The sequence below is a fragment of the Ischnura elegans genome, chromosome 7 (genome assembly GCF_921293095.1).
Source record: "Ischnura elegans chromosome 7, ioIscEleg1.1, whole genome shotgun sequence".
In the NCBI taxonomy this organism is placed as follows: domain Eukaryota; kingdom Metazoa; phylum Arthropoda; class Insecta; order Odonata; family Coenagrionidae; genus Ischnura; species Ischnura elegans.
In genome coordinates this window covers 104,749,817-104,774,392 of record NC_060252.1, presented here as the reverse complement: position 1 = coordinate 104,774,392, position 24,576 = coordinate 104,749,817, and the positions used below count along the sequence as shown (strand labels likewise).

The following is a 24,576-nucleotide window of genomic DNA, read 5'->3' as shown; positions in this document are numbered from 1 at the left end:
CAGCGGAACATGAAACAATAGACAGGTCAACGAGCATTTTAATTAGTGGAAATGTAAGAAAAAATTCCATTTAATTACGCCTTTCTAGGAATTATCACCATTTCAAAGGAAAGTTACTATAGTGTACTTATTATGGTACTTATTTACGTACACGGATGATGATGCAAAACACTGAACGCGAACGATTCAACTAATAAATACAAATTCATTGATATAACTGAACCCATAACATTCTGTACAGTAGTATATTTCCGCTTCTAGTTATCAAGTCAACTAGTTAAGTTAATCACTCTCTGCCCAAAACATTTCCGAGACACATGTTAATATACACAATACATCTATAGTCAGCATTTTAAATTGATCGATCTGAATAATCGCTTTTGTTTCCAATATGAAATGATACTTTAAATATCGAATATTATAATACTTTGATGTCGTTTGATACATTGATGTGTTGTAATGGAGTCATGTCTCATCAACGGTTACGAAACGGGACAAACACTCACTCGGATTGCAACTTAACATCGCCAATCGCATTTGCCTTTGAAGTGGTCATACGCTTGTGCTTATGCTCGAGTGTGAGCAATCGCGGCTCACATCGCGCGAATAGCTTTTTCCTATCCAAATATTCATGTAAAATGTGATTTACCCGCACATTTGAGATACCTACATTATCATTGATCTCACACACTGATTATTTAATCTCCCATTACCATTCCATGGATTTTATTCACGATTTCTAGCGTGACGACGTCTTTCGGGCGTCCTGAACGTTCGACTTCGATTGAACTGGTACGACCACAACGTAATACAGTGAACCACTTCTTTACCTTTGAAATTAACACCGCAGAGTTTCCCAAGTATTTACAAAGTCTTTCTTTGGCTTCAGTGACTTTTTTACGCAAAAATAATATTTGTTTAGCATGCGAAATTCCCTAATTTCCATTATTGTTAAAATTCGCAGGGTTGTCTGCTTTCAATGTCTGTCAAACGCAAACTAAACGGGGCAACTTGCTTAAAATTTCACAGTTGGTTAGTAATAGATGTTAACTAACGGAAATATTGTTGTTATTTAGAGGGAAATTGAAAAAGTCACTGACTTATCAAACGACCCTCGTATGCAATAAAAATGTATAAGCGGTTTAAAAATAATCGTAAGTCAGTAATGGAAACGGAACTCGAAAATGTTCCTCGAATGAGTTTTAATAATAATTCTCCTAATAATAATAACCCAAACCAATAATACTAGAAGTTTTCGAAAACAAATCAAATGTTTAAAAAATCATTCGTCGCCTAAATAACGAAAAAGTGGTTGAGATCAAATACAAAAAATATCAAGGGGACAAAACAACAAATGAAACAATTATACAACATAAACATTATTTGAACCCAGTGGGGGAAGGCACAGTCACGGCAGGGTTAACGACAGCTCACAACATCAACAGGTTGTTTTTTTTTGGCCCACAGACAAACTGGAAGAATCAGCACTGATAGATTACTTGGACCTTCGCAAGTGTTAGCAACAATTGACTTGGAAACCAGAAACATATGGCCCACGAATAGTAAATAAAAACAAATACGAGAGGTATGTGAAGGTTGGGAAGGCTAAAAATACGGCTATAACATTACACAATCACTCAGATGACGAAATAAAAAAATATTGATGATAAATGCATCACAAAATACGTGCAATCGACTTGAGTACGAATCAGGGATCGCTAGAAATAAGTATTTGACTCTCAAATTATACAAGCAAGGAAAATTTCATTCGCTATTAGAATATGTTATCAGTCGAAAGTAAATCAATAATAATGACCCTAAAGGGAAAATGGCGCGACCGGAGTTTAAGCCCCTTATTCGCCAATTGGCGTATTGGCGGCGGTTTCTAGAACTATTTTTCCCGTGCGCTGTGGCTACAAAAATTTTATCAACAAATCATAAATTTTATCAAATTTTATTTGTTATTATAGCAAAAACCGACTCAACCCAATCCAAACCAACCCAACCCAAACCAACCCAACCCAAACCAACCCAACCCAAACCAACCCAACCCAAACCAAAAAATAGTTCTAGAAACCGCCGCCAATACGCCAAGGGGCTTAAACTCCGGTTCATCCGGGAAAATTATTTTCTCAATCAAATCATACAAAAGAAAAGTTGAAGTTACATCCCTTGGGCATAATAGAGAAACGCGAATATATACCGGAGCGCCAATAATTCAGCAGCCTCCACACTTAAAGGTTCATTTAATTAGCAATGTAGAGGCTAACGATAACTTATATTATTCTTAGATCGCCGTAGCGCACATGAAAAGCTTAGAATAATTGCGCCATTACTTGCGAATCTGAATCAAAACTCATGTAATACCATTCGTCACACGATTGTATACCTTTTTATGCCCATTCGAGAGAAACAAATGCCTGCCTGAGGCGACGGCAACCGTAATACCAACACTGAAATGTTGAATATGCACCTAAGTATTTTTCTCTACGTATTTTGGATAGAAAAAAATCGCAGTAAGCAAGGTAAATCTCCGTTACGACAAAGATGTTTGGCACGAGCACTTCACAATACAGAAAATGTCATCAACCTCACGAAAATGCAATTAGCAATCGAGCGAAGTAGTGCACACTAACCTCAAGTATCTTCTTAAGAAAACACCGCAATGCACTATTTCACTCACAGAAGTAATCATAAACTTAAATTTACAAATGGTACCCATACACACGAGGTTAAATTGAAACAATATTCGTAATTATTAAACACATATAGTTCCATGCCGTGCAAGGTTTAAAATTCGCAAAATAAAAACCGACAGGAACTCTGGGAGCCAGAAAGTCATTGGAGCTCACGAAAAATCATTTTTAACTAAATAAATGAACGAAATAAAGATAAATATGCAATAACACGGTATATTCTACCCTCTTACCTTCGAGAATAACATCTATTTACAAACAAACGAAATATATGTGGCGCGTAACCAAGGACAATAATAGCAGTAAGTGAAGCTCAATTTCTCTGAAGGAGCAGAAATGGCGCCGCTCAATTTGTTAAGAAACTATTGGAAACCACTGTACATCCCCGCATATGTTCCTCATCAACGCTTCTCTAGCTTTCCATGCTTTTCGACGTATCGCGTTCCTTATCGCCTTGTGATAAGCCTGTCCTTCCTTAGTATTCGTATTCTTATACTTCTTCATTTCTTCAATGAGGTCTAATAGGGTAGTTTCCTTCATCAAAGAAAACGAAAGGCATTGATTGCGATTCGTTACCCACCATTAGTTTATTCATTAAACACTAATTATTTTGTTTTAGAATTCCCAGTTTAGACGAATGGCAATGGCCAATTTAAACCTCATTTGAAAAAGGCCAGACTGGCGCCCATGCGATGCCAATCCACGTGACGTCACAGGGACCTAGTTCCCATACGAGTAGATAGGAGTTTTACATCGTCTGAGATTACCAATGCACGCATGAGTCACAGAGCTCAGGGAAACATCTCCTAATAATCACTTATTAAAATTGTCTAAGGTCGGAAAGTTTCGTTCGTTTGATAAGGTAGTAATAATCCATATTTAAGCCAAGCGCTACCTGCTAGCAGCCTGCGTCGTATCAGCGCTCAAAGCCTCGCCCCAAGGTCACCTCACTTGCGGGAGCGGGAACCAGAAATACGTCACACGGAGTTTCCCCGGCATTCATACTTAGCCGTCGCGTTTCCGCGCGCTTGAAATTTTTCACTTTTCATTTAATCGCGAAAAATAGATATCGTCGTTTAAAAATCTAAAAGCGTGAAATACGTACTCTAGGAGTAATAATCTTTCGATTTAGGCAATAAAAAAATAATAGGAAACCACCCCATTTTGTACCAACCCTTTACACACAACCTCACCCAAACGCTGTACAACCCCCTTTTAACACCATAGAAGAGCAATAGAAGAAGGACACGGGGTCAACCATCCAGGAGAGAAGAAGATCATCTGGACGAGGACTCCATCCGGACGACCACAGCACGAAAGAAGACGTGCGTGGTAAAGGGATGGGCAAAAAATACCGGTATTCGGTAGTACCGAGTACTATGTTTTTCTGCTCCGGTAGTACCGGCCAGTTTATTTAATGGCGGTACTACCGTGCCGGTACTAGAAATACCGCTACTTGTATGGCCGGTACTTCGACAGTGCTGCTATTTTATGTTTTATTAATACAATAACAACTGATAGAATTGAGTGTTGATAAAATTTCAAGCCAAGCTAATCTTAATGAACAGTAATATTAACAAAAACGAAATAATTAACAGTACTCTCTTTTTTAAGAGTAGCAGTATTCTCTCTTTTTCTAAGACCGTGAGTATACTGTACAGTGGGGCAACCAGGAATTATGGCTAGGGGGGGTTTTAGTCGCAAATAATACTTACGGATGTGGTGGTATTACATACCAACCAGGGTAAATAGGAGTTGCGGGGGCCCTCCTCCAGAAAATTTTTAAGAATAATGGTTAATAATTGCGAGTTTTATGGCTTCCTGAGGGATATTTGATTAATCCTAACACTATTCTGTAAGTAATACTGCTCCAAAAAAGTAAAATGGATTAAACTTAAGAATTTCTCTGAGTTCTGGGGGGGGTTTATCCCCCAAACCCCCCCCCCCCCCCCCAACGCTTCGCAATTGATACTGTACATATGTATAATACGTGAGGATTTGATTACACGACCAGGATTTTTTCTCTATGAATGTAATATTCCACCCCATTCTCTAGTATCAATTAGAAATAATAAAAATTCAAATGAAATAAAACTTGCACAGTAATTTTACAATAGCTGAAGCTAAATAGCTAATAGTAAAACACCGATTCTAGTAATGTAAAATCGATAAATAGTTAACGGGGAGTTAGAAAAATCGAATTTTGCGAAACATCTATGGGAGAGTGACCACAGGAGCAATTTTGTTCCGGAAATTCTCCACCTTGAGGGAAAGGGAAGAAGGATGGACTGCTTGGTGGAGTTGGAGATAAGGAAGCATATAAAAAATGGAATTTTAGCTAATGAAGATATTTTTGTAAACTATTCCCCGCTCTTGGAGATTCCCCTGAAGCTGAGTGACGCTCCAACCCCAACGCAACCCTCCCCTACCAACGTAATAGCAACCAGATAAACAAGAATAAAATAACTGTTATTATAACGGATTCTGTACCTGATGATGTCGCCTCTGCGACGAAACCGGTCGTATTAATTAAATCGTGCGGAAAAGTACAGTAACGTTTTATTATTGAGAATGGATTTTCACAAAGTAAAGCCAGAAACAATCAAGTTTATTGATAAATAGTTTGTTTTTACATTAGGCGAGTGTAAACATATTTTTAGCCACGAAGATAGAACCAAAATTCAAATAATTTGAGCATTTCCCGGCACCAAGTGAGTGCTTTTTATAGTTTATAAAGTTTGTCGGACTGAAACCGTCAGGTCTTTGAATAAGAAGATTTATTCATTTAGATAATGGCAGAAGACGCTCTGATGACGGTGCCAAAGTTTGACAAAAATCGCTGGCTGTAGGGAAAGCACTCACCTGACGGAGTTCCCGAGAGAACTTCACACATAATACGCCAGGAGAACACCAAAACTTATAGCTAATGCACCGAAATTGTTTGTATGACGTTTACTTCGACAACTACGTCGCTATCACTGGGCCTCCAATGTACATATTTTTAATGTGTTAACGGCTTAAAAATGCCACATAAGGACTTTTTCAACGTTTACTCTCTGTCTGTTATTCTAATTTTCCAAAATACCGGATAATTAGGGTAATACGAATGCTTATTTTCAACTTATTTACGTATTTTATCAATTATGAAAATACCGGTATTCCGGTATTTTTTCGCTGGTACTACCGGAGTAGCACTATTATTGATTTTTAATAATCAACACAAAAATACCGGTACTTTTTTGAGTGCCGCCCATGCCTAGCGTGGTATCCTTACCCACCCTGGAAACTTTCTTCCCTCCTTTCCCACCCTGCTCCTCTTCCGAAACCCTAAAAAACGACCCCACATCCCTCAATATCCACACATCTCGACACTCAAACCCCATCCCTCACCTTAACCACTCCTTTCAAGCACCAAAACCTATTAAGACTTATGTTGCATTTGATAATGTTGTTTGTAACAACGAAAGATGTATTGTCAAAATAAAACACAGTGGAAATATTGCAATGTCCAATTTCACTAGTATTGAATTTTAAGCCTAAATCTAACTTTTTTTAAATCTGGATTTTAAAATACTATTTTTCAGTCTGCATTTTTCTTCCGGTTATACTCTTTTCATTGATTTTTTGCTGTGAGTGGAATGTTGCAACAATATTTTTATTTTCCAATGATTCCATACATAATTGTTTTCATATCCATGTAGTCCAATCCATCATGAATGAAGTATTAAGTTACACTACGTTGGCAGATGCAGTTTATTTTATAAATACGGCGTAATAACACCATGAGAACAAATTAACAACAAAAAAGTGAACAACAAAGCTTCGTGTTTCTGAAATGAAAAATGAAGATAAAGTATCATTCCTTAACACTCTTATCTTCACCTTCCTTTATAAATGGGTTGTTTTCCTATTATTTTTTATCGCCTAAATCGAAAGATTATTACTCTTGGAGGACGCATTTCACGCTTTTAGATTTTTAAATGACGATATCTATTTTTCGCGATTAATTGAAAAGTGAAAATTTTCAAGCACGAGTAAACGCGACGGCTACGTATGAATGCCGGGAAAACTCCGTGTGACGTCGTTCTGGTTCCCGCTGCCGCGTGTGAGGTGACCTTGGGGCGAGGCTTTGAGCGCTGATACGACGCAGGATGCTAGCAGGTAGCAGAGTACCATGCTAGCTGGTAGCGCTTGGCTTAAATAAGGATTATTAATACCTTATCAAACGAATAAAACTTTCCGACCTTACACAAATTTAATAAGTGATTATTAAGAGATGTTTCCCTGAGCTCTGTGACTCATGCATGCATTGGTAATCTCAGACGATGTAAAACTCCTATCTACGCGTATAGAAACTAGGTCCCTGTGACGTCACTTGGAGTGGCATCGCATGGGCGCCAATGTGGCCTTTTTCAAATGAGGATAAAATTGACCGTCGCCATTTGTCTAAACCGGTATTTCCAAAACCTAATAATTTGTATACTATGAATACACTAATGGTGGGTAACGAATCGCAATCAATACCTTTCGTATTCGTTGATGAAGGAAACTACCCTATTCCATTAAGTAATTTATTACATGTGGCATTCGTTATCTGCGCTGCTGTCTGTCGACGGATGGAGCTCTACATAAGTAAGCGCTTCAGCAAACATTACGAGGTTAAATTTTCGATCTTATCAGTAAAATATGATGGCATCAATCCTGCACGTAATCAGCGTTAGGTGCTACATAAGTCCGCGGAACTGTTGTTAATGATGGGCCACGGTAAGTTGATTGACGTTCCCTTACTAATTTGCTAGTGGTACTTTTTATTACTTTTTACGGGTCTACCGCAATGCGCAATCATGCGAAAGATCCACAGAGAAAAAATCATCCGCCTTGACCGGGATTCAAATCCGGATCCCCCGATTTCCGGTCGAGTGCTTCAGCCAGTTCATCTACCGAGGCGTCCTTCTTCCTTCTAGATATTTGTGGACACTACCGGGCAAGGTGTTTGCTGGACTGCAGAGCATATGATGCCACAAGCAGTCCAAATCGTGAGCACAGCTTAACTTAGCTTAACTGGCTAAAGCACTAGACCGGAAATCGGGAGATCCGGGTTCGAATCCCGGTCAAGGCGGATGATTTTTTTCTCTGTGGATCTTTCGCATGATTGCGCATTGCGGTAGACCCGTAAAAAGTTATCACCGCGGCTAGTCCCGGTATACTTGAAACTAATTTGCTAGATTTGAGCGTGAGCTATCGTAGGCGAGATTTTTTTCACGGTCCTATGTGAGAGTTCAAACAACTTGACCTCGAGTCGACAAAGACCTTGGACCTGAATAAAAGAAAACACGAAAGCGAGCGACGATATGCGTGAGGAGTAAAAGCAATCTCGCGCGTGGCGACAGAGCTGTTTTGATGGTTCTCCGCCTCCGCCCCTCCCATTATCGCTGCGTCCGTTGAGAGGTGGCGACGCACGCGCGCGCGGAACAACCAAGCAGTGCGACTTGGGCGCCGCGGCGAGAAGGCGAACAGCGGCAACATTGGCGCGCGCAACCAGAAGACGCCCTCAAGGTAATGTCAACATGTTTTTCGATTAGCTATTATGTTTGTCAAGCATTTAGAAACTTCTGTTCTTTACTCTTGGCATTGAATTTCGAAGTTTAGTATGCACACACACTTCTGCTCTCCAATTTGGTCCATGTCAGCCCCGAAATCGAAAAGAAGAAGCCATAGATCACGGATGAAGTCTTGCAATTAAGGCCGTTTTACACGGGGCACGGAATTGCGGAGGTTAGAGCTGCATTAATTTCTAAAATGGCGTGGAATTGCGCGAATGCATGAACGAAATTAGAACAGGGGCTATTTTGCCGCCTCGCATCCACGCATTCTCGCATGCGTTCTAGCAATTCACCGCTTTACACGACGCAATTTAGATTGCGCCTTCGCACGTATGCCAGATTGCGGAATTCCGTGTACCGTGTAAAACGGCCTTAAGACCTCATTGAAGAAATGAGAAAGTATAAGAATACGAATACTGAGGAAAGACAGGCTTGTCGCAAGAGAATAAGGAACGCGATTTGTCAAAAAGTAACGTAAGCTAGAGAAGCGTGGATGAGGAACAAATGCGGGGACGTACAAGGGAAAGCGGAAGCGGCCTGTACAGTAGTGAGGAACCATTCTAAGAAACGGAGTACAATATTTAATACCATTGTCCTTCCCATAGTTTTTGTATTGCTCTCCAATTTGGTCCATGTGAGCCCCGACTAACCTAAAATCCCTTGATTGCATCCTCCACTTCTTTGCCAAAATAGTTAAGCATGGAGTCCCTCACTTACGCAATATGTCCTCTGATGCTGTATTCTCTTCGCTTTCCTTGTCTAATCTGCAGAATCTCAGGCTTAAAACGGACTTCAACTTTCTACACAATATCTTAAACTCGACTTTTGACTGCCCTGAACTCCTCTCTCTGTTGAATTTTAGAATACCGACTCGTTCCACCCGCTCGCTCTCCCTACTCCACCTTCCGATTCCCAGAATCTCCCTGACCAAGCGCTCACCTTTATATCGCCTCTCCTCCCTTCTAAATTCGCTCCCTCCTTCCATAGATCCTTTTCACGCAAAAAATTCACCGCACAAGCTCTGACCCACATGTCTGCCAATTGAATTTTATACTTTCCCTACAGGTTAATTCTTTGTTTGTTTTTATGTTGTTAATCTATTGTGTCTATTTCATGCCATTGTTAAAAATTTCACTGTAAATTGGCGTCACGGCTGTATGCGAAAATTTACTTAAATAAATAAACAGGGCCCCATTTCTGCTAGTTCATCCTCTTCCTTGTGTCCCCTTCCTCTTTCTTGGGACTTTTAAAGAAATTTTTCTATTAAAATAAGACGGTCTCACGCGTTACTTTGTGTAACTGCTTCATCATAAAATACTTTGTTCCTTCCCACGCATTATTTTAAATAAAACAACCCGGGTTTCTGCATCTCCTGATAAATGAATTTCCTCATGTTTTTAAATGTTTTTTTTTTAATCTTTAAATGTTTTCTCTGATCAACCTAATGATAGCATGAGATGCAGAAACCCGGGTCGTACTATTTAAAATTAAGTGTGGAATAGAACAAAGTATTTTTATTTTATTTTAATTTTTCTTTTCGTTATGTTTCCCTCGTAACTGCTGTTCCTACTGTCGTGGCCCTTATGCACCTATTCCTTCTCTGCCCTACGGTGCTCTACATTTCCCCTCCAATCCTTTGGTCCAGCTCCTCACTTCATCATCCCTCCATTTGATCTTCAGCATCCTCCTCCGCTAACACTTCTCTAACGCTTTCATTCTTTTCTGCCTTTTATCTTTTCCATTCTGCCGGACAGAAACTTCAGTAGGCAGTAAGACAAGAACGCTCTTTTTTCCCTTCAAACACGTCATCGCGAGGGTAGAGGGATGTCAGTGGCGTAGCTAGGGGGGGGGGGTCAGTGGCGTCGCTAGGGGTCCGGACCCCCCCCCGAAATATAAAGGCACAATTATTTTCCTTAATAAAAGAAACGATTAGAAGTAAAGAAACAATTTATAAGAACCTACATTTGGAGTATGCTCCTATACGAAAGTGAGGCATGGACAATGACCGCAGCGGAGAAAGCAAGGATAGAGGCCTTCGAAATGTGGTGCTACAGAAGAATGATGAAAATCAAATGGATCGACCGAGTTAGTAACGAGGAAGTCCTAAGAAGAGTGGGAGAGAAGAGAAGCCTCATGAAAACCTTAACTAGAAGACGGAACAACCTTAAAGGCCACATCTTGAGAGATGATGGCCTGATGAAGACAATCGTCGAAGGACAAGTGGAAGGCAAGAATGGAAAAGGAAGACCCCGAACAAAATATATGGAACAAGTAAAGAGAGATGTGAAAGAGAAGAAATATGTAGGTGTGAAAAGATTAGCTGATAGGAGAACTGACAATGAGTGTAGAGCTGCGTCAAACCAATCCTAGGATTGTTGACCAGTGATGATGATGAATAAAAGAAAACAAATTATTGAAAAATCATGAATTTAAAAAGCATTTTTTTAACAAATGAAGCTTTTTCGATTGTGAAAAGTATTAAAATTTATTTTAAAACCCATTACTTAGTACCCTATTTTTAAAAAAATTTCCCCCCTGGTTTTGGACCCTCCCCCCGAACGCAATTCTTGGCTACGCCACTGAGGGATGTCATTGGTAGACCCCCCAATTTTTTCACCCATATGCAGTTGCCTTTGAATCTCATGTTGGCATGTGCCGATTATTACAGTTACCGAAGCGCTGGCGTTTCGAAACGTGTTGACTTGCCTAGGAATGTGTGCGATTAATAATTAGCATTTAATCACTGATTTGCATGATTGCGGATGTATTCTATTCTTAGGCGTCCGCGTAAATAATGGCTTCGAAGTAAGACGTGAACTCAGCTAAAAGTGAGGAATGGAAATAGGCACTTTTAAGTCAATACTGAAAATTGAATATTTAGATGATACATGTTTAGTAAAGGGTGGTTTCCTATTACTTTTTTATTGCCTAAATCAAAAGATTATTACTCCTGGAGTACGTATTTCACGCGTTTTGATTTTTAAATGACGATATCTATTTTTCGCGATCAAATGAAAAGTGAAAATTTTCGAGCGCGCGAAAACGCGACGGGTAAGTATGAATGACGGGAAAACTCCCGTGTGACGTATTTCTGGTTCCAGCTGTCGGCGTGTGAGGTGACCTTGGGGCGAGTCTTGAGCGCTGATACGATGCAGGCTGCTACTAGGTAGCAGAGTACACTGCTAGCAGGTAGCGCTTGGCTTAAATAAGGATTATTATTACCCTATCAAACGAAGGAAACTTTCCGACCTTAGGCAATTTTAATGGGTGATTATTAAGAGATGTTTCCCTGAGGTCTGTGCCTCATTTATGCATTGGTAATCTCAGACGATGTAAAACTCCTAACTACTCGTATAGAAACTAGGTCCCTGTGGCGTCACGGGAAGTGGCATCGCATGGGCGCCAATCAAATTCAGTTAAAATTGACCGTTGCCATTCGTGTAAACTGGGAATTCTAAAACCAAATAAATGTATATTATGAATACACTAATGATGGGTAACGAATCGCAATCAATGTATTTCGTTTTCTTTGATGAAGGAAACTACCCTATTGTGACAGCAACTTAGCTGCCGAAGATGGCTAGTTTCCTACGGAGAGAAATTTTAAATACGTGCACCCAAGCTGAATTATTCTATACACATAGCATGACAACGGCTTTCGACTCTCCACAATGGATAATTGGCGATTCCCTACTCCACTATGATAGATTAGGGTTTTGAGATATCAACGCTCTGTTGAGACATCGGTGGACGTGGACTGGTTTATAGAGTGACTTTGCAATCAAAGTATCAGAGGAAGAACGTTTATAGAATTTCTTGCGCGGTTCAAAACTAATGCTAAAGGTTCTAGTACGTTAAAATGGTGAAAAGTGCCCCCTGATATTTTGAAAAATAATAAATATCCGCTTAAAGTGCATCCAAAATTATGTGTTTCCCCAAAGTTTTAGGTTTGGAAAATAACCCCAAAAAAAATGAAACACGATTTTTAGTTTTTTTAACCAAATCTCCAGTTTTTATTTTTGTAGAATCGTTTTATTGATTTTTAAGTGTATATTCGCAATACAATTGCGTCGCAAAAAGCGGTGAATTGTTACAACGCACGAGAGAATGCACTGTTGCGAGATTGAAGAATAGCCCCTGCTCTAATTGCAGACTCGGATTCTTGCAGTTTCGACGAATATTTTTAATGCTAACGTGCGGAATGATTTGCTCCATGTATAACGGCCTTTATGTATATTCGAAAAGACGATCCAATTATGACCGCTTCTGCCATTTTGGCACATTAAACAGGAAATTCAAGCTTAAAATTATGGTTATAAACAATAATTACGATTAATATAAGTGTTATAGGCATTGTTTATGTTAATTTTATATTACAAACTGATGAACAATGGTTGGTCTCAACAATCAAATCAAATATCCTCCTGGAATACATCCCTATTATATACATATATTTTATACACAAATGGCGGAAAGCAGTTATTCGTGTTTTTGACCATGTTCCACCAATTTTAAAAATCTGAATTAGGATTATACTTGAAAGTAGGGGTAACAACATATATTTTTTCGGAGTGTCTATCGTTTCCTAATTTTTTAAAATTTAATTTCGAAATTTTCAACTTATGTATGAGTTTAGTTTTTGTTTCAAAAATTTTGAAAAAAATCAGGATGATAGAACGTAATAGTATATACACTTTAAAATCAAGAAAACGATTCTACAAAAATAAAAACTGGAGATATGGTTAAATAAAAAACTAAAAATCGTGTTTCAATTTTTATTGAGGTTTTTTTTCCATTGTTGAGACCTGAAACTTTGAGGAAACACATAATTTTGGATGCACTTTAAGTGGATTTATTTTTATTTTTCAAAATATCAGGGGGCACTTTTAACCATCTTAACCTGCTAGACCCTTTCCATAAAAACGGTTTGAAATGCTTTTAAAGTTAGAAAATACGATAAAAAGTTTCGTAGACACATACTCGGTCTTTTCTCAAATTTCAAGCTATATCTTCACTGTCAAGACGGATTAAGTTTGAATTCAGATAAGATTAGCCCATATATTTTATTCCATTCTGGGTCATAAATAGGCAAAAGCGCAACAAGTACAAAATAAGACATTCTGCAACGCATAATTTTGTTAAAAATGTCCCTCAAGATTTTTGCCCTTCGAATTGCGTACCCGTTCTTACACTTGAAGTTATCAAAGAGGCATTGCTTGGCAACGATATGCTCCAAAACAAAGCCTCGGTGGTAACCATATCTATCACTTCATCTTTCGATGGCGAAACGCCTTATCTCCTGCTGGTGCTGTATTCAGCGATAACCTCCCTCAGCAACACTCTGAATTAGTCTTCAACGTTACTGTATAGCACTGTGGACGGGGAACCATAAATCCACACTACTTCAAATACTAATCATTTTCACTTAGATTCAATTAAAATATTTCGAGCTACACTCTTTTTATTTATACAATAAAACATGGAAATTTGCCATCTGTTTCCACATCGGCGTGGAAGTTAAGAATTTTCACAAGACGCACCATTATATACGTGGCCCGACGTTTAACTCTATGACCTTTGACCCCCATTGTGACCCTCGAAGGTCAAAAAAATCAACAATACGGATCTGCCTAACCGACTTAGGCACCCTTCAAAACCTATGGTTTGACACGTTCGTTGTCATGATGGCCCAAATTCTAACTCTATGATCTTTGACTCCCATTGTGACCCTCGGAGGTCAGTTAGTGAATAATAGGATATTTGAACAATACCAATGACTTGGGCACCCTATAAAACCCATAGAGCGACACCTATGTTGGTATGCTATTCCTTTTGCCACCCTTATGACCTTGACGGTGATCTTACTGGGTCAACGGTCGAATTTTCGTAAATAAAAGTGCTATTTTTGGGTTTCTATTGTCCGAAAATCTAAGAATTGACACCTTTGTCAATAAAATTCAGAATCTTTTCTATCTCGATTCTTTTAACATTGAAACCTCATAAGGCAAATTCAAATTTTTTGTTTGGACCCACATTGTGAGGTCAAAAGGTCAAAATTGTAAAGTTTGGTTTCACTCAACAAAACTTAGGACCTTTCCCCATTAGCGAGCCAATTTTCATGAATATTGCTCGATTCAAAGTTACTAAAATTAGAGGTCAAAAATGACAGACGACCCTTGGGACAGTCTGAATATTTACTATAAAAAACCACATAATGGGAGGGCTACAATTCGGGAGTAAGGGCTAAAATAAAAAAAATCGCCTATATTTCACAAGCTCCTTCGTCATTAATTTTATACTTCCATACGTTACGTAAATATTCAATTCAAAACGTTCTCCTAACGCTTATATCATCGTGGTTACTCAAACGTCCGTAAGTATTGTTGAGGGCGAATATGCGTGTTGTCAGTCTATTCGGCCCATTTAAACGACATTTTGAGAGTTTTTTTTCGCTTTTTAAGCAACTTTTGGACCCAAGACTCGAACACACGTGACACAAACATGTTCCAACCCCCCTCCAAAACCCGCTTGATGAATTCAAGTGACAATCGATTTGTATATATATATATCCTCGATTCTCAATTTTTTCATTTATTTTTCAGTTTCCAGCCCTTCATGAGAAGAGCGTCGTGTCTTATAATTGAAAGGCATCCCGCGGAGAGAGATGTCGCTCGCATTGGTTCCTCGATGCAGCAGCGGTTGTTGCCGGAGGTCGGTGGCCCTGATGAGCCGCCCCTTGGCCACCGCACACAACGAGGCCATCAAGTCTTACAATGAGATCCCCGGACCCAAACCACTCCCTCTCATCGGCAACGCGTTCCGATTCCTCCCTTTCATCGGTGAGTGACTCTTCGCACGGCAATTAAGAACGGATCTCTTTAACCCTTGACCAGTGACGTGCAATAGGATGGATTCCTATTATTTTTTTATTGACTAAATCGAAAGATTATTACTCGTGGAGTACGCATTTCACGCTTTTAGATTTTTAAATGACGATATCTATTTTTCGCGATTAAATGAAAAGTGAAAATTTTCAAGCGCGCGAAAACGCGACGGCTGAGTATGAATGCTGGGTAAAGCTCCTTGTGACGTCGTTCTGGTTCCCGCTGCCGCAAGTGAGGTGACCTTGGGGCGAGGCTTTGAGCGCTGATACGACGCAGGATGCTAGCAGGTAGTAGAGTAACATGCTAGATGGTAGCCCTTGGCGTAAATAATCATTATTAATACCTTATCAAACGAAGAAAACTTTCCGACCGTATGCAGTTTTAATTGGTGATTATTAAGACATGTTTCCCTGAGCTCTGTGCCTCATGCGTGCATTGGTAATCTCAGACGATGTAAAACTCCTATCTACTCTCATAGAAACTAGGTCCCTGTGACGTCACGTGGAGTGGCATCGCATGGGCGCCAATCTGGCCTTTTTCAGATGCAGTTAAAATTGACCATTGCCATTCGTCTAAACTGGGATTTCTATAACCAAATGATTTGTATATTATGAATACACTAATGGTGGGTAACGAATCGCAATCAATGCATTTCGTTTTCTTTGATGAAGAAAACTACCATATTGTCTGACGCGTTCGTTCGTTTCCGTCGGCAGGGGAGTTCGGCGGCATGCAGGCGGACCAGATGAACAAGGCGTTGCACGACAAATATGGTCCCATCGTCAAACTCACCAAGATCCCGGGTCGGAGGGACATGGTGTTCTCCTTCCGGCCCGAAGACGTGGAGACGACGTTCAGGAACGAGGGGCCGTGGCCCGACCGGGAGCCCCTGCAGTCCCTCAACTACTTCCGGGACGTCATCAGGAAGGACTTCTACAAAGATGGCGGCGGCATCCTCACAGAGTACCACAACCAGTCTCACAATTTACGTTCAATCTCACTCGAGAGAATGCCCATTCGGAATTATTCCGATTAGTTTCATTCCGAACGGTCGACTCCGATTGGTTGCGATGCGATCGGGATTTGTTGCGCTTTCTCTCCGATGTCTATATGGGCCCTCCAAATGAATCCTCCGAGTGACAATGCAATTCAAGTACTGCAAATCTCGAACGCGTCGCCAACTATTCGGAATCATCCGATCGTAATGAAAACCAATCACAATATTTCCGAAAAGTGTCAAGCACGCTCCTCTTAGAGGGTCCTGTGTTTCTGAATGAAATATACCATTTCGGAGAGCTGTTGAATCTCAAGTCGAGCCATTGAATGAGTCGTTCAAAGCAAAGAAAGTGATATGGGGGCCGATTGTGTAACTTGGCTACCTTTCGATCGTTAGAGATCCGTTCACTCTCGATTGAGTTCCCGGTATTCGAACGTTAGTTGTAGGTGCGATTGTGTATGGAAGATCGTCAACAGCCAATGCCGCGATAAGTGTCCGTTTCGTTACTTTTGCAAATCGCTAAGTAATAACTTGTATTATATTTAATTGAATTAATTCATTTAGATCAAATATATGAACGGATAATTCGATATTGATGGGCTATCGCCTTCACCTTTGTGTGTCCGCAAAGAGCAATGCCGCAGCATATTGAATATTTGCCAGGAATAAAAACTGGCGAGTGTGAATTAGCACGACATGTTTTAATAATAGTCGTCAGGTAAACAGTTTAAAAAACTCGTAACTCATGAAATAAATAAGTACCTTAATATTCTCAATCAAAAACATTCTCATCATTACAAACCTTTCACCTATAACTTGAAAGAAAAAGCAAATATGCATGGTCATCTTTGGTTTTTCTTTCGCCCGAATATCAGTTCGAAAAATTCACCCTTTTTTAGGAAACCATTTCGCATCAGAGACATTAATAGAAGTACGTAAAACATATAAATTCCACTTAATTAACGACGTCATTGAGAAGTTAAAATAAACTATTTGAGTACATCAATTAAACAATTTTACTCGTCAGTAACTGCCCGACGTTCACAATTAAATTAAACCTTGTAGAGAATATAATTTTTCAATGTATTATAGCGCAGCTATAATTTAGCTGCGCTATAATACATTGCTGCTACACTTTAGTGCAACCACGTTTAAATCAAGCATGCAAAAAAGCATAATTTCATTTCAATAGCACACACGAATTGCACACACATTACACATCGAAGCAATTGTAACCATCCTCATCTTTGTATCGTATAGTAAACTAATACGTACAAATTGTATTTATCTATGTAATTTCACTACTCATTCACGTTATTAAAACATAACACTGATTTATAAATTAAATTGAATGCAAAATTCTCGTTATTCCAAAAAGGATAATTTCATTTCAATTGCACACACATTACATAGCGAAGCAAATGTAAACTTCCTCACCTTTATATCATAGTGAACCAACACGTATAAATTGTATTTATCTGTCAATTTACCACAAATTCACATAATTAACAACATAACACTTTGATGCCTAAATTAAATAGAATATGTAATTCACTTACTTCCAAAAAAGGCATACAAAATGACCATGAAAGGTAATGAAAATTTAAATTCAAACCCAAACCTCACCTGCGAAAGATTGACGATGGTCGTAACGTCAAGTGATGTGTTGACGAAGAGATGCTTTCGATCGAGAGCCGTAAAACTTTCGAACGTACAGTAACACAATCGCTCCTTCAATTGATTTCGAGATGTTGATCAAAAATCCACGGGAACCGGATCTTTACGTTCGAACATAAAGTTACACAATCGGCACACAGGTGGTTGTTGAACCGCCAACCGTTTGGATGATTCTAATTACTTTATCAGAATCTGATCTAAAATTTGCAAGTACAGAAACCCTTCCCTCAGCTGTCTTTAGACGATTATTCTCTGTGTATTTGACTGTAATGCTTGAGTAGTTTGTGCGTAACGACTTTACTGCATAACCAATTCATCAGATAAAATATATTTCTAATCGTTCCTGTGGATGTAAATTTATTACATGGTTGAAAGCATGAAATTAACTCGTCCACAGTCCAGCCGGCGAGATTTGTCCGATGACAGTTCAAACGGAGGGGCGGAGAACCCTGCGCCAACATGGTTTGCAACCAATCGCTGTCCCTCAAATGCACCTCACACCCTCCCCTAGTCATACAACATTGTCACATGCATATATGAAGCACTGAAACAATCCTGAACCACCAAAACAAGCCCTTTCCGCGAATCGCCAAAACAAAGGATTCTTCATTTGGATCCTTCACGCTCGTCGTCCCTTCTGGCTGCTTTCTTCACGTAACCCTTTTGTGTACATGTGATGTGGGCGTTTCCCTTTCTTACCTGGCAACAATGCCTCCTATCCCTTCTAGCTGTCAACGGACAACTCTCGGCGGCCGGACTGTAAGACTGAGTACAAGCCATTCACATGGTTTTTAACATGGTTGCACGCAAAGGAATGGCGAGATCGTGAATTGCCTTGAAAGCTTAAATCGATAATCCTTTCATCATCACAGAAACGGCAAGAAATGGGCAGATTCGCGGAGTAAAGTGAACCAACCGATGATGCAGCCCAAGATCTCCAGGAGATACGTGCCTCCCATAGCGGACGTGGCGCAGGAGTTTGTGGAGAAGTGAGTACGAAAATCAATTTCAGCACATTTACCTAAAAGCAAATCTCACCCAAAAGGTGTCCCATTACAAATCGCAAATCATGAGATACGACAATAGATCTACATCTACATAATACCCTGCTAGTCACCTCTAGGGTGTTTGGCAGGGGGTGATCAATCACCAGCATGCAGCATGCAATTAGACTCCCACATGCACACCACACAGTACAAAGAACGTCACGCATACTAACAAATTATATTACCATATGCTGTTAGAAATAATAATAAAATTAAGAAACATGCATTAAGTTTTACAGAGGTTAGTGGGCTACACTACAAGTGATCTATTCTATTTGCGAGTTCTATTGCTGCCGTTATAATCTCTTATTGATCGTGGAAAAAAGACATTCTGAATCTGTCTTTTCTACAGTCTATCTCTCTTATTTTATTTAAATGATCTGATCTTCCGTAGTATGCTGGCGTCCGTAAGATATGGCTAACTTCGTTAGAAAAGACACTGCTTTGGAATTTATCTGAAAGGTTTAGTCTATTTTTCAATCTACGGTCTGACAGGGATTCTCATGCGAGTTTATCTAAGAGGTCAGTTACACTAACAAGACTATCGTAACGGCCTTTCATGTACCTGGCAGCTCTTCTTTGCACGCGTTCTAACTCTGTTATTAAACCTTTTTCATGAGGGTCCAAATCACTGGCAGTGTATTCTAAATGTGGTCTATTGAGAGAAAAGTATCTAATTTCTCTCACTTCGTCGTCGCACTTTCCCAATACTCTTCTAACAAAACCCATTTTACGATTAGCATGACCGAGTATGTTTATTCAGCGATAGATCATTATTGAGTCAACTCCTACATATTTCACGGATTCAACTGCCTTTAATTGGGTGCCCCGAATGATATAGCTACGTTACATGGAGTTATTCTTCTTCCAGAAATTCATTACTACGCATTTTTTCAAATTTAATTCTAATTGCCATCCATCGCAACACGCTTGAATAGCAGCAAGGTCATTCGGTAGTTCATCTCTATCTTTGCTGGAACGGATTTCTCTGTTAACTACAGCCTCGTCTGCAAATAATCGTAACTTACTGTGTACTACTTCGCCAATGTCGTTTATATAAAGAAGGAATAGGAATGGGCCTATGACGCTACCAATAAAGACGAATGATTCACATTTAAATCGGAGAAAGCAGGTGCACTCCATAATTTCCATTCAAAAAATTATAAATTCGTCCGCAAACGAGATAAAACCCTTTCGAAGGCGTCAATGCAAACATATTAAAAAATGGTACATAAACCTTTACAATACCAAAGAAATACAATATATGTACACTATTAGTGAAATGTCACAAAATATAAACAAGTATATGTGAAAATTTTGTGTAAAAAAGATTTCTGTTGGTGGGAAAAAATATGAGGACAAGGGTGTAATATCCTTCAGCGAAAAAAACCCACTGTAGGAAAACGCCGACATAAGAAGGGAGGCGTGAAAAACCTGCGAAAACCTATGGTATAGAGAATGGTATACAGAATATGGAATGGTAAAGGGTATACAGAATGTGGAAAAGTCGATGCTTAAATTTTAAACTGACGCATTCAAGCATTTTGAGGCCACCCTAACCCCGATCCTGTAACCTTGGTGATTTGACCTCAATAACAGCATTCATTGGTAATACGAGCTCGTAGCTCTACAAGAGGTGCAGTTGCGAGCTCATGTTTCATGCCTTTGGTTATTATCAGATTATTTTTATCCAATGACGTAAACATTTTCTCGTCGAGGTGACAGTATAGTTTTATCGAATCGCCAATTTTCGCCTAAATCGCCAATGCGCCAAAATCTTCTAATAGTGATGCTTTTATTTTCAGGATGAGGATGATGAGGGACGCCAATGAGGAGCTTCCGGCAGATTTCAACAACGAACTATACAAGTGGGCCTTGGAGTGTAAGTGCTCGCTCATTTGAGCCACACCGTCACTATCCCAGAGGTAGAGCTCCGGGGATGGACCGAAATAGTGATCGCTCATCTAACCCGTCGTTCTCACATTCCAACTGATCATTTTAACATTACTTTTTCTGCTGGAGTGCTCACGGCAATAAGGGTGGTTTCCTAATATTTTTTTACTGCCTAAATCGAAAGATTATTAAACCAGGAGCACGCATTTCGCGCTTTTAAATTTTAAAATGACGATATCTATTTTTCGTGATTAAACGAAAAGTGGACATTTTCAAGCGCGCGAAAACGCGACGGCTAAGTAGGAATGCTGGGAAAAGCCTGTGTGACGTCATTCTGGATCCAACTTTCGCCGTGTGAGGTGAACTTGGGGCGAGGATGTATGCGCCGCTGCGATGCAGGCTGCTAGCAGGTAGCAGAGTACTCTGCTAGCAGGTATCACTTGGCTTAAATAAGAATAATTATTACCCTATCAAACGAAGAAAACTTTCCGACCTTAGCCAGTTTTAATAGGTGATTTAAAGACATGATTCCCTGAGCTCTGTGCCTCATGCGTGCATTGGTAATCTCAGACGAAGGTAAACTCCTATCTATTCGTATAGAAACTAGGTCCCTGTGACGTCACGTGGATTGGCATCGCATGGGCGCCAATCTGGCCTTTTTCAAATGCAATTAAAATTGACCATTGCCATTCGTCTAAACTTTGATTTTTAAAACCAAATAATTTTTATATTATGAATACTCTACTGGTGTGTAACGAATCGTAAACAATGCCTTTCGTTTTCTTTGATGAAGGAAACTACCTCATTGCTTTCCAGATTTGATGAGACGAATGAAAATAGCTGATTTTATGAACTTATTTGGGTGTTAGGTTGTTAATGCAATGCTTTCGCTGTCTCTCTCTGCTTACAATAGCCATCGCCTTCGTTGCCCTCGACACCCGCCTGGGTTGCCTGGCGACCAATCTCGCGCCCGAGTCAGAGCAACAGCGCATCATAGACGCCGTCAACATCGCCCTCGATAAATTATTTGACCTTGAGATTGGGCCACCCTACTGGAGGATCTTCACGACGCCCGCAGCCAAACAAGTCTTCAATGCTCTTGACGTCTTCCTCGAGTGAGTCAGAAGAATCTAATTAACGATCCATACGTAACTAATTACAAATACTGTGCGCGGATATTGCTGATATAATTTATCAAATAATTAGTGTCAGAAAGCCGAATAACAGTATACAGAATGTGGAAAAGTCGATGCTTTAATTTTAAACTGACGCATTCTCAAGCATTTTGAGGCGAGCATAACCACGATCCTTCAACCTTGGTGACTTGACCTCATTAATAGCATTCATTGGTAATAGCTCTAAAGGCCTACACGATACATTAACGCGTAGGAGTTAATTTCTGTTGGCATGAATGATTTTTGTGGACCGGAACGGAACATGTACGAATGCATGAACCAAATTAGAACTGGTTCTATTTTCTGAGCATCCATTACCACAAGTTGGGTGGTTACACGGTGCCTTTTGGCGTTCATTCTCGCATTCATACATTTAGACATTAACCCGTACGTGTTAATGTACCGTGTAAATAGGCCTTAAAAGATATGCGGTTGCGAGCTCATGTTTCAGGCCTTTATTTTTATCCTATGACGAACACATTTTCTTGTCGATGTGATGGTGGATATTTCCTATTCCCTCATCGGGTCCAACACATATTGGGTTCATGTACCACCTTTCCTTTTTACCCTGATATCCAATTTCCCAGAAAGAAAAAACGTTCACTTTCAACCACCATAAATTACGGCAATTCTCGAATACCACGCAGCAAAACAGCCAAATTCCTGGGCGTCATCTTGGACGAGAAGCTCACCTGGAGTGACAACACCAAGGCGGCGGAGGTTCGAAAGGCAAAAAGTGCATCTGCGGCCATTTTCCCACTCCTCAAAAGTTCTCACCTAGGACTACACACAAAAAAGATACTTTACACCAGTGGCGGCTTGCCCATAAGGACTCTCGGACGCCGCCCCTCCCAAATATTTGAAAAAGTAAAAAAATAAATATCCATTAATTTATAATTAAACATCTAATTAATCAAAGTGTTTTTTCAGTCCCATACATCGAAAGTATTGGAAAAACACGAAAAGAAATGGCGCGAGAAGTTCGTATTTGTAGCCGTGGGGCGCTGGCCAGAACGTCCCAATCCATCCCCATGCAGTTATATGGAGAGTGGTAGTGGTGGGGGCCGCTGGTGCTATGACGCGTCTAACGTTGTGTCTTATGGAGGTCTTGGGACGTCGTCCGAGAATGCGCAGAGCGACGTGTGAGTTGACATCGCTGCGCAGGCCGGCGGGCGTATAAACTGGCGTCTACTTGGTGCTGCCACAGAAAAGGGACGTACGGAATCAGAATGGTCACTGTACTGGGTGTAGTTATACGATTTTAATTTTTAATTACTGGTAGGTATTGCTACAGAAAATAAATTATCTCATTATGCTTGCGTTTTTGGGTGTTTGAATTCCGGAACACATAAAATCCAACCAGTTAAAGGCCGTATTGACGTAGGAAAACTATTCTCGAGTATTTGCCACAGTTCTATTATGATTACGAATTTCAAGAACCTTGGGGAAACTAATGTTATAATGTTTAGGCCTGAACAATGTATTCATATCTTCCCGATGATTAGAAATGCGGTACCTATTTTTCAGATAAATTTATCAAAAGACCTGCAGTATTAGGAAAAATCAGTTAACATTCCCCACTGATTTATAATTTAAGAAATAGGTGCGTGCGTGATAGGGTGAAGGATTAAACATGATTTAACCCGTAAAACGTGACTTTAAATAGAGTCATTCAATGAATGTCAAGAAGTTTCGCGTACAATGCACCTTTTGTGTGTAGGTTCATCATTTTTCTAGCCGTCCTTGTTGTATTAGTTCATGTTCACCTAATTCCTCAGCGGCAGAGCGGTAGCTGTCTGACGGAAAATGTCCACTTGGGTCTGATTTAAGTGGCTTCGAAGAGTTCATATCAGTGCGGAGATCCTTACAGCTCCTATCTGTGGTTCAGAGCCGTCTTCTTTTACGATCTAGAATTTATTTTCTATTATATCATGGCAATGATTTCGAAGACATGGTTATTCCAAGTGCGACCCGTTGGCGTTTCGTGTGTTTGCCACATATGAATCTTAGACTCAAGGAGATGGTGCGTGACGTCTTTTGTTTGCTTGAGTGCCTTTGCTGACCTTAAATTCGTCCCTCAGCTGAATCATCATTAGTGGACCACGACATCTATCTCCCTTGAGTCTTCCTTATAGTAACGCAAGACTCTCCTTAAGAACGGAGTGAAATGAGTTCAGACATCATTTTTGAGGAGTTAACTGTGCTTAATTGCCGATTAAGAAGTTTCTTAGTGCTAAGTGTACATTCAAGAAGACAATTTTGAATTAATCAACAGTGCTCGTTTTTGTTTTAGGGAAATATAGGGAAAAATTGTCCCCAAATCTGTGTCCTGGCACCTTGTTCTTTTTGGTCGTATTTTTCGTCGGCTCATTTTGTGTCGTCCCTTATTTATTTATAGACTAGTGCCCTTGCTATGTGTTCAATCGGAAAGAAATTGTTGTCCGGCGCTGATTTCAACGAACGTGTAATTGATCACTTTGCTGGACAAAAGGAAAGAAGGATGGACTTGTGCAATATAACTAAAGGCATGTGAGTATTTCAGATTTTGTTAGTTTCAGTTCAAATGTGTGAGAAATATTTAATTATTGATTTTAAATCATACTGT

At 39.8% G+C, this 24,576-nt stretch overlaps 1 protein-coding gene across 1 annotated transcript in view; it reads left to right on the top strand.

Moving 5' to 3' along the window:
* Positions 1-8,143: 8,143 nt before the first annotated feature.
* Positions 8,144-24,576, top strand: part of LOC124162331 (probable cytochrome P450 301a1, mitochondrial) — a 28,029-nt gene continuing 11,596 nt past the window's right edge. Inside the window, exons 1-6 of the mRNA XM_046538836.1 lie at positions 8,144-8,252; positions 14,902-15,138; positions 15,900-16,146; positions 18,730-18,846; positions 20,709-20,785; positions 21,710-21,911. Coding sequence (XP_046394792.1) covers positions 14,964-15,138; positions 15,900-16,146; positions 18,730-18,846; positions 20,709-20,785; positions 21,710-21,911 — 818 coding nt within the window. The 5' untranslated portion in view covers positions 8,144-8,252; positions 14,902-14,963. The remainder of the gene's footprint in view (positions 8,253-14,901; positions 15,139-15,899; positions 16,147-18,729; positions 18,847-20,708; positions 20,786-21,709; positions 21,912-24,576) is intronic.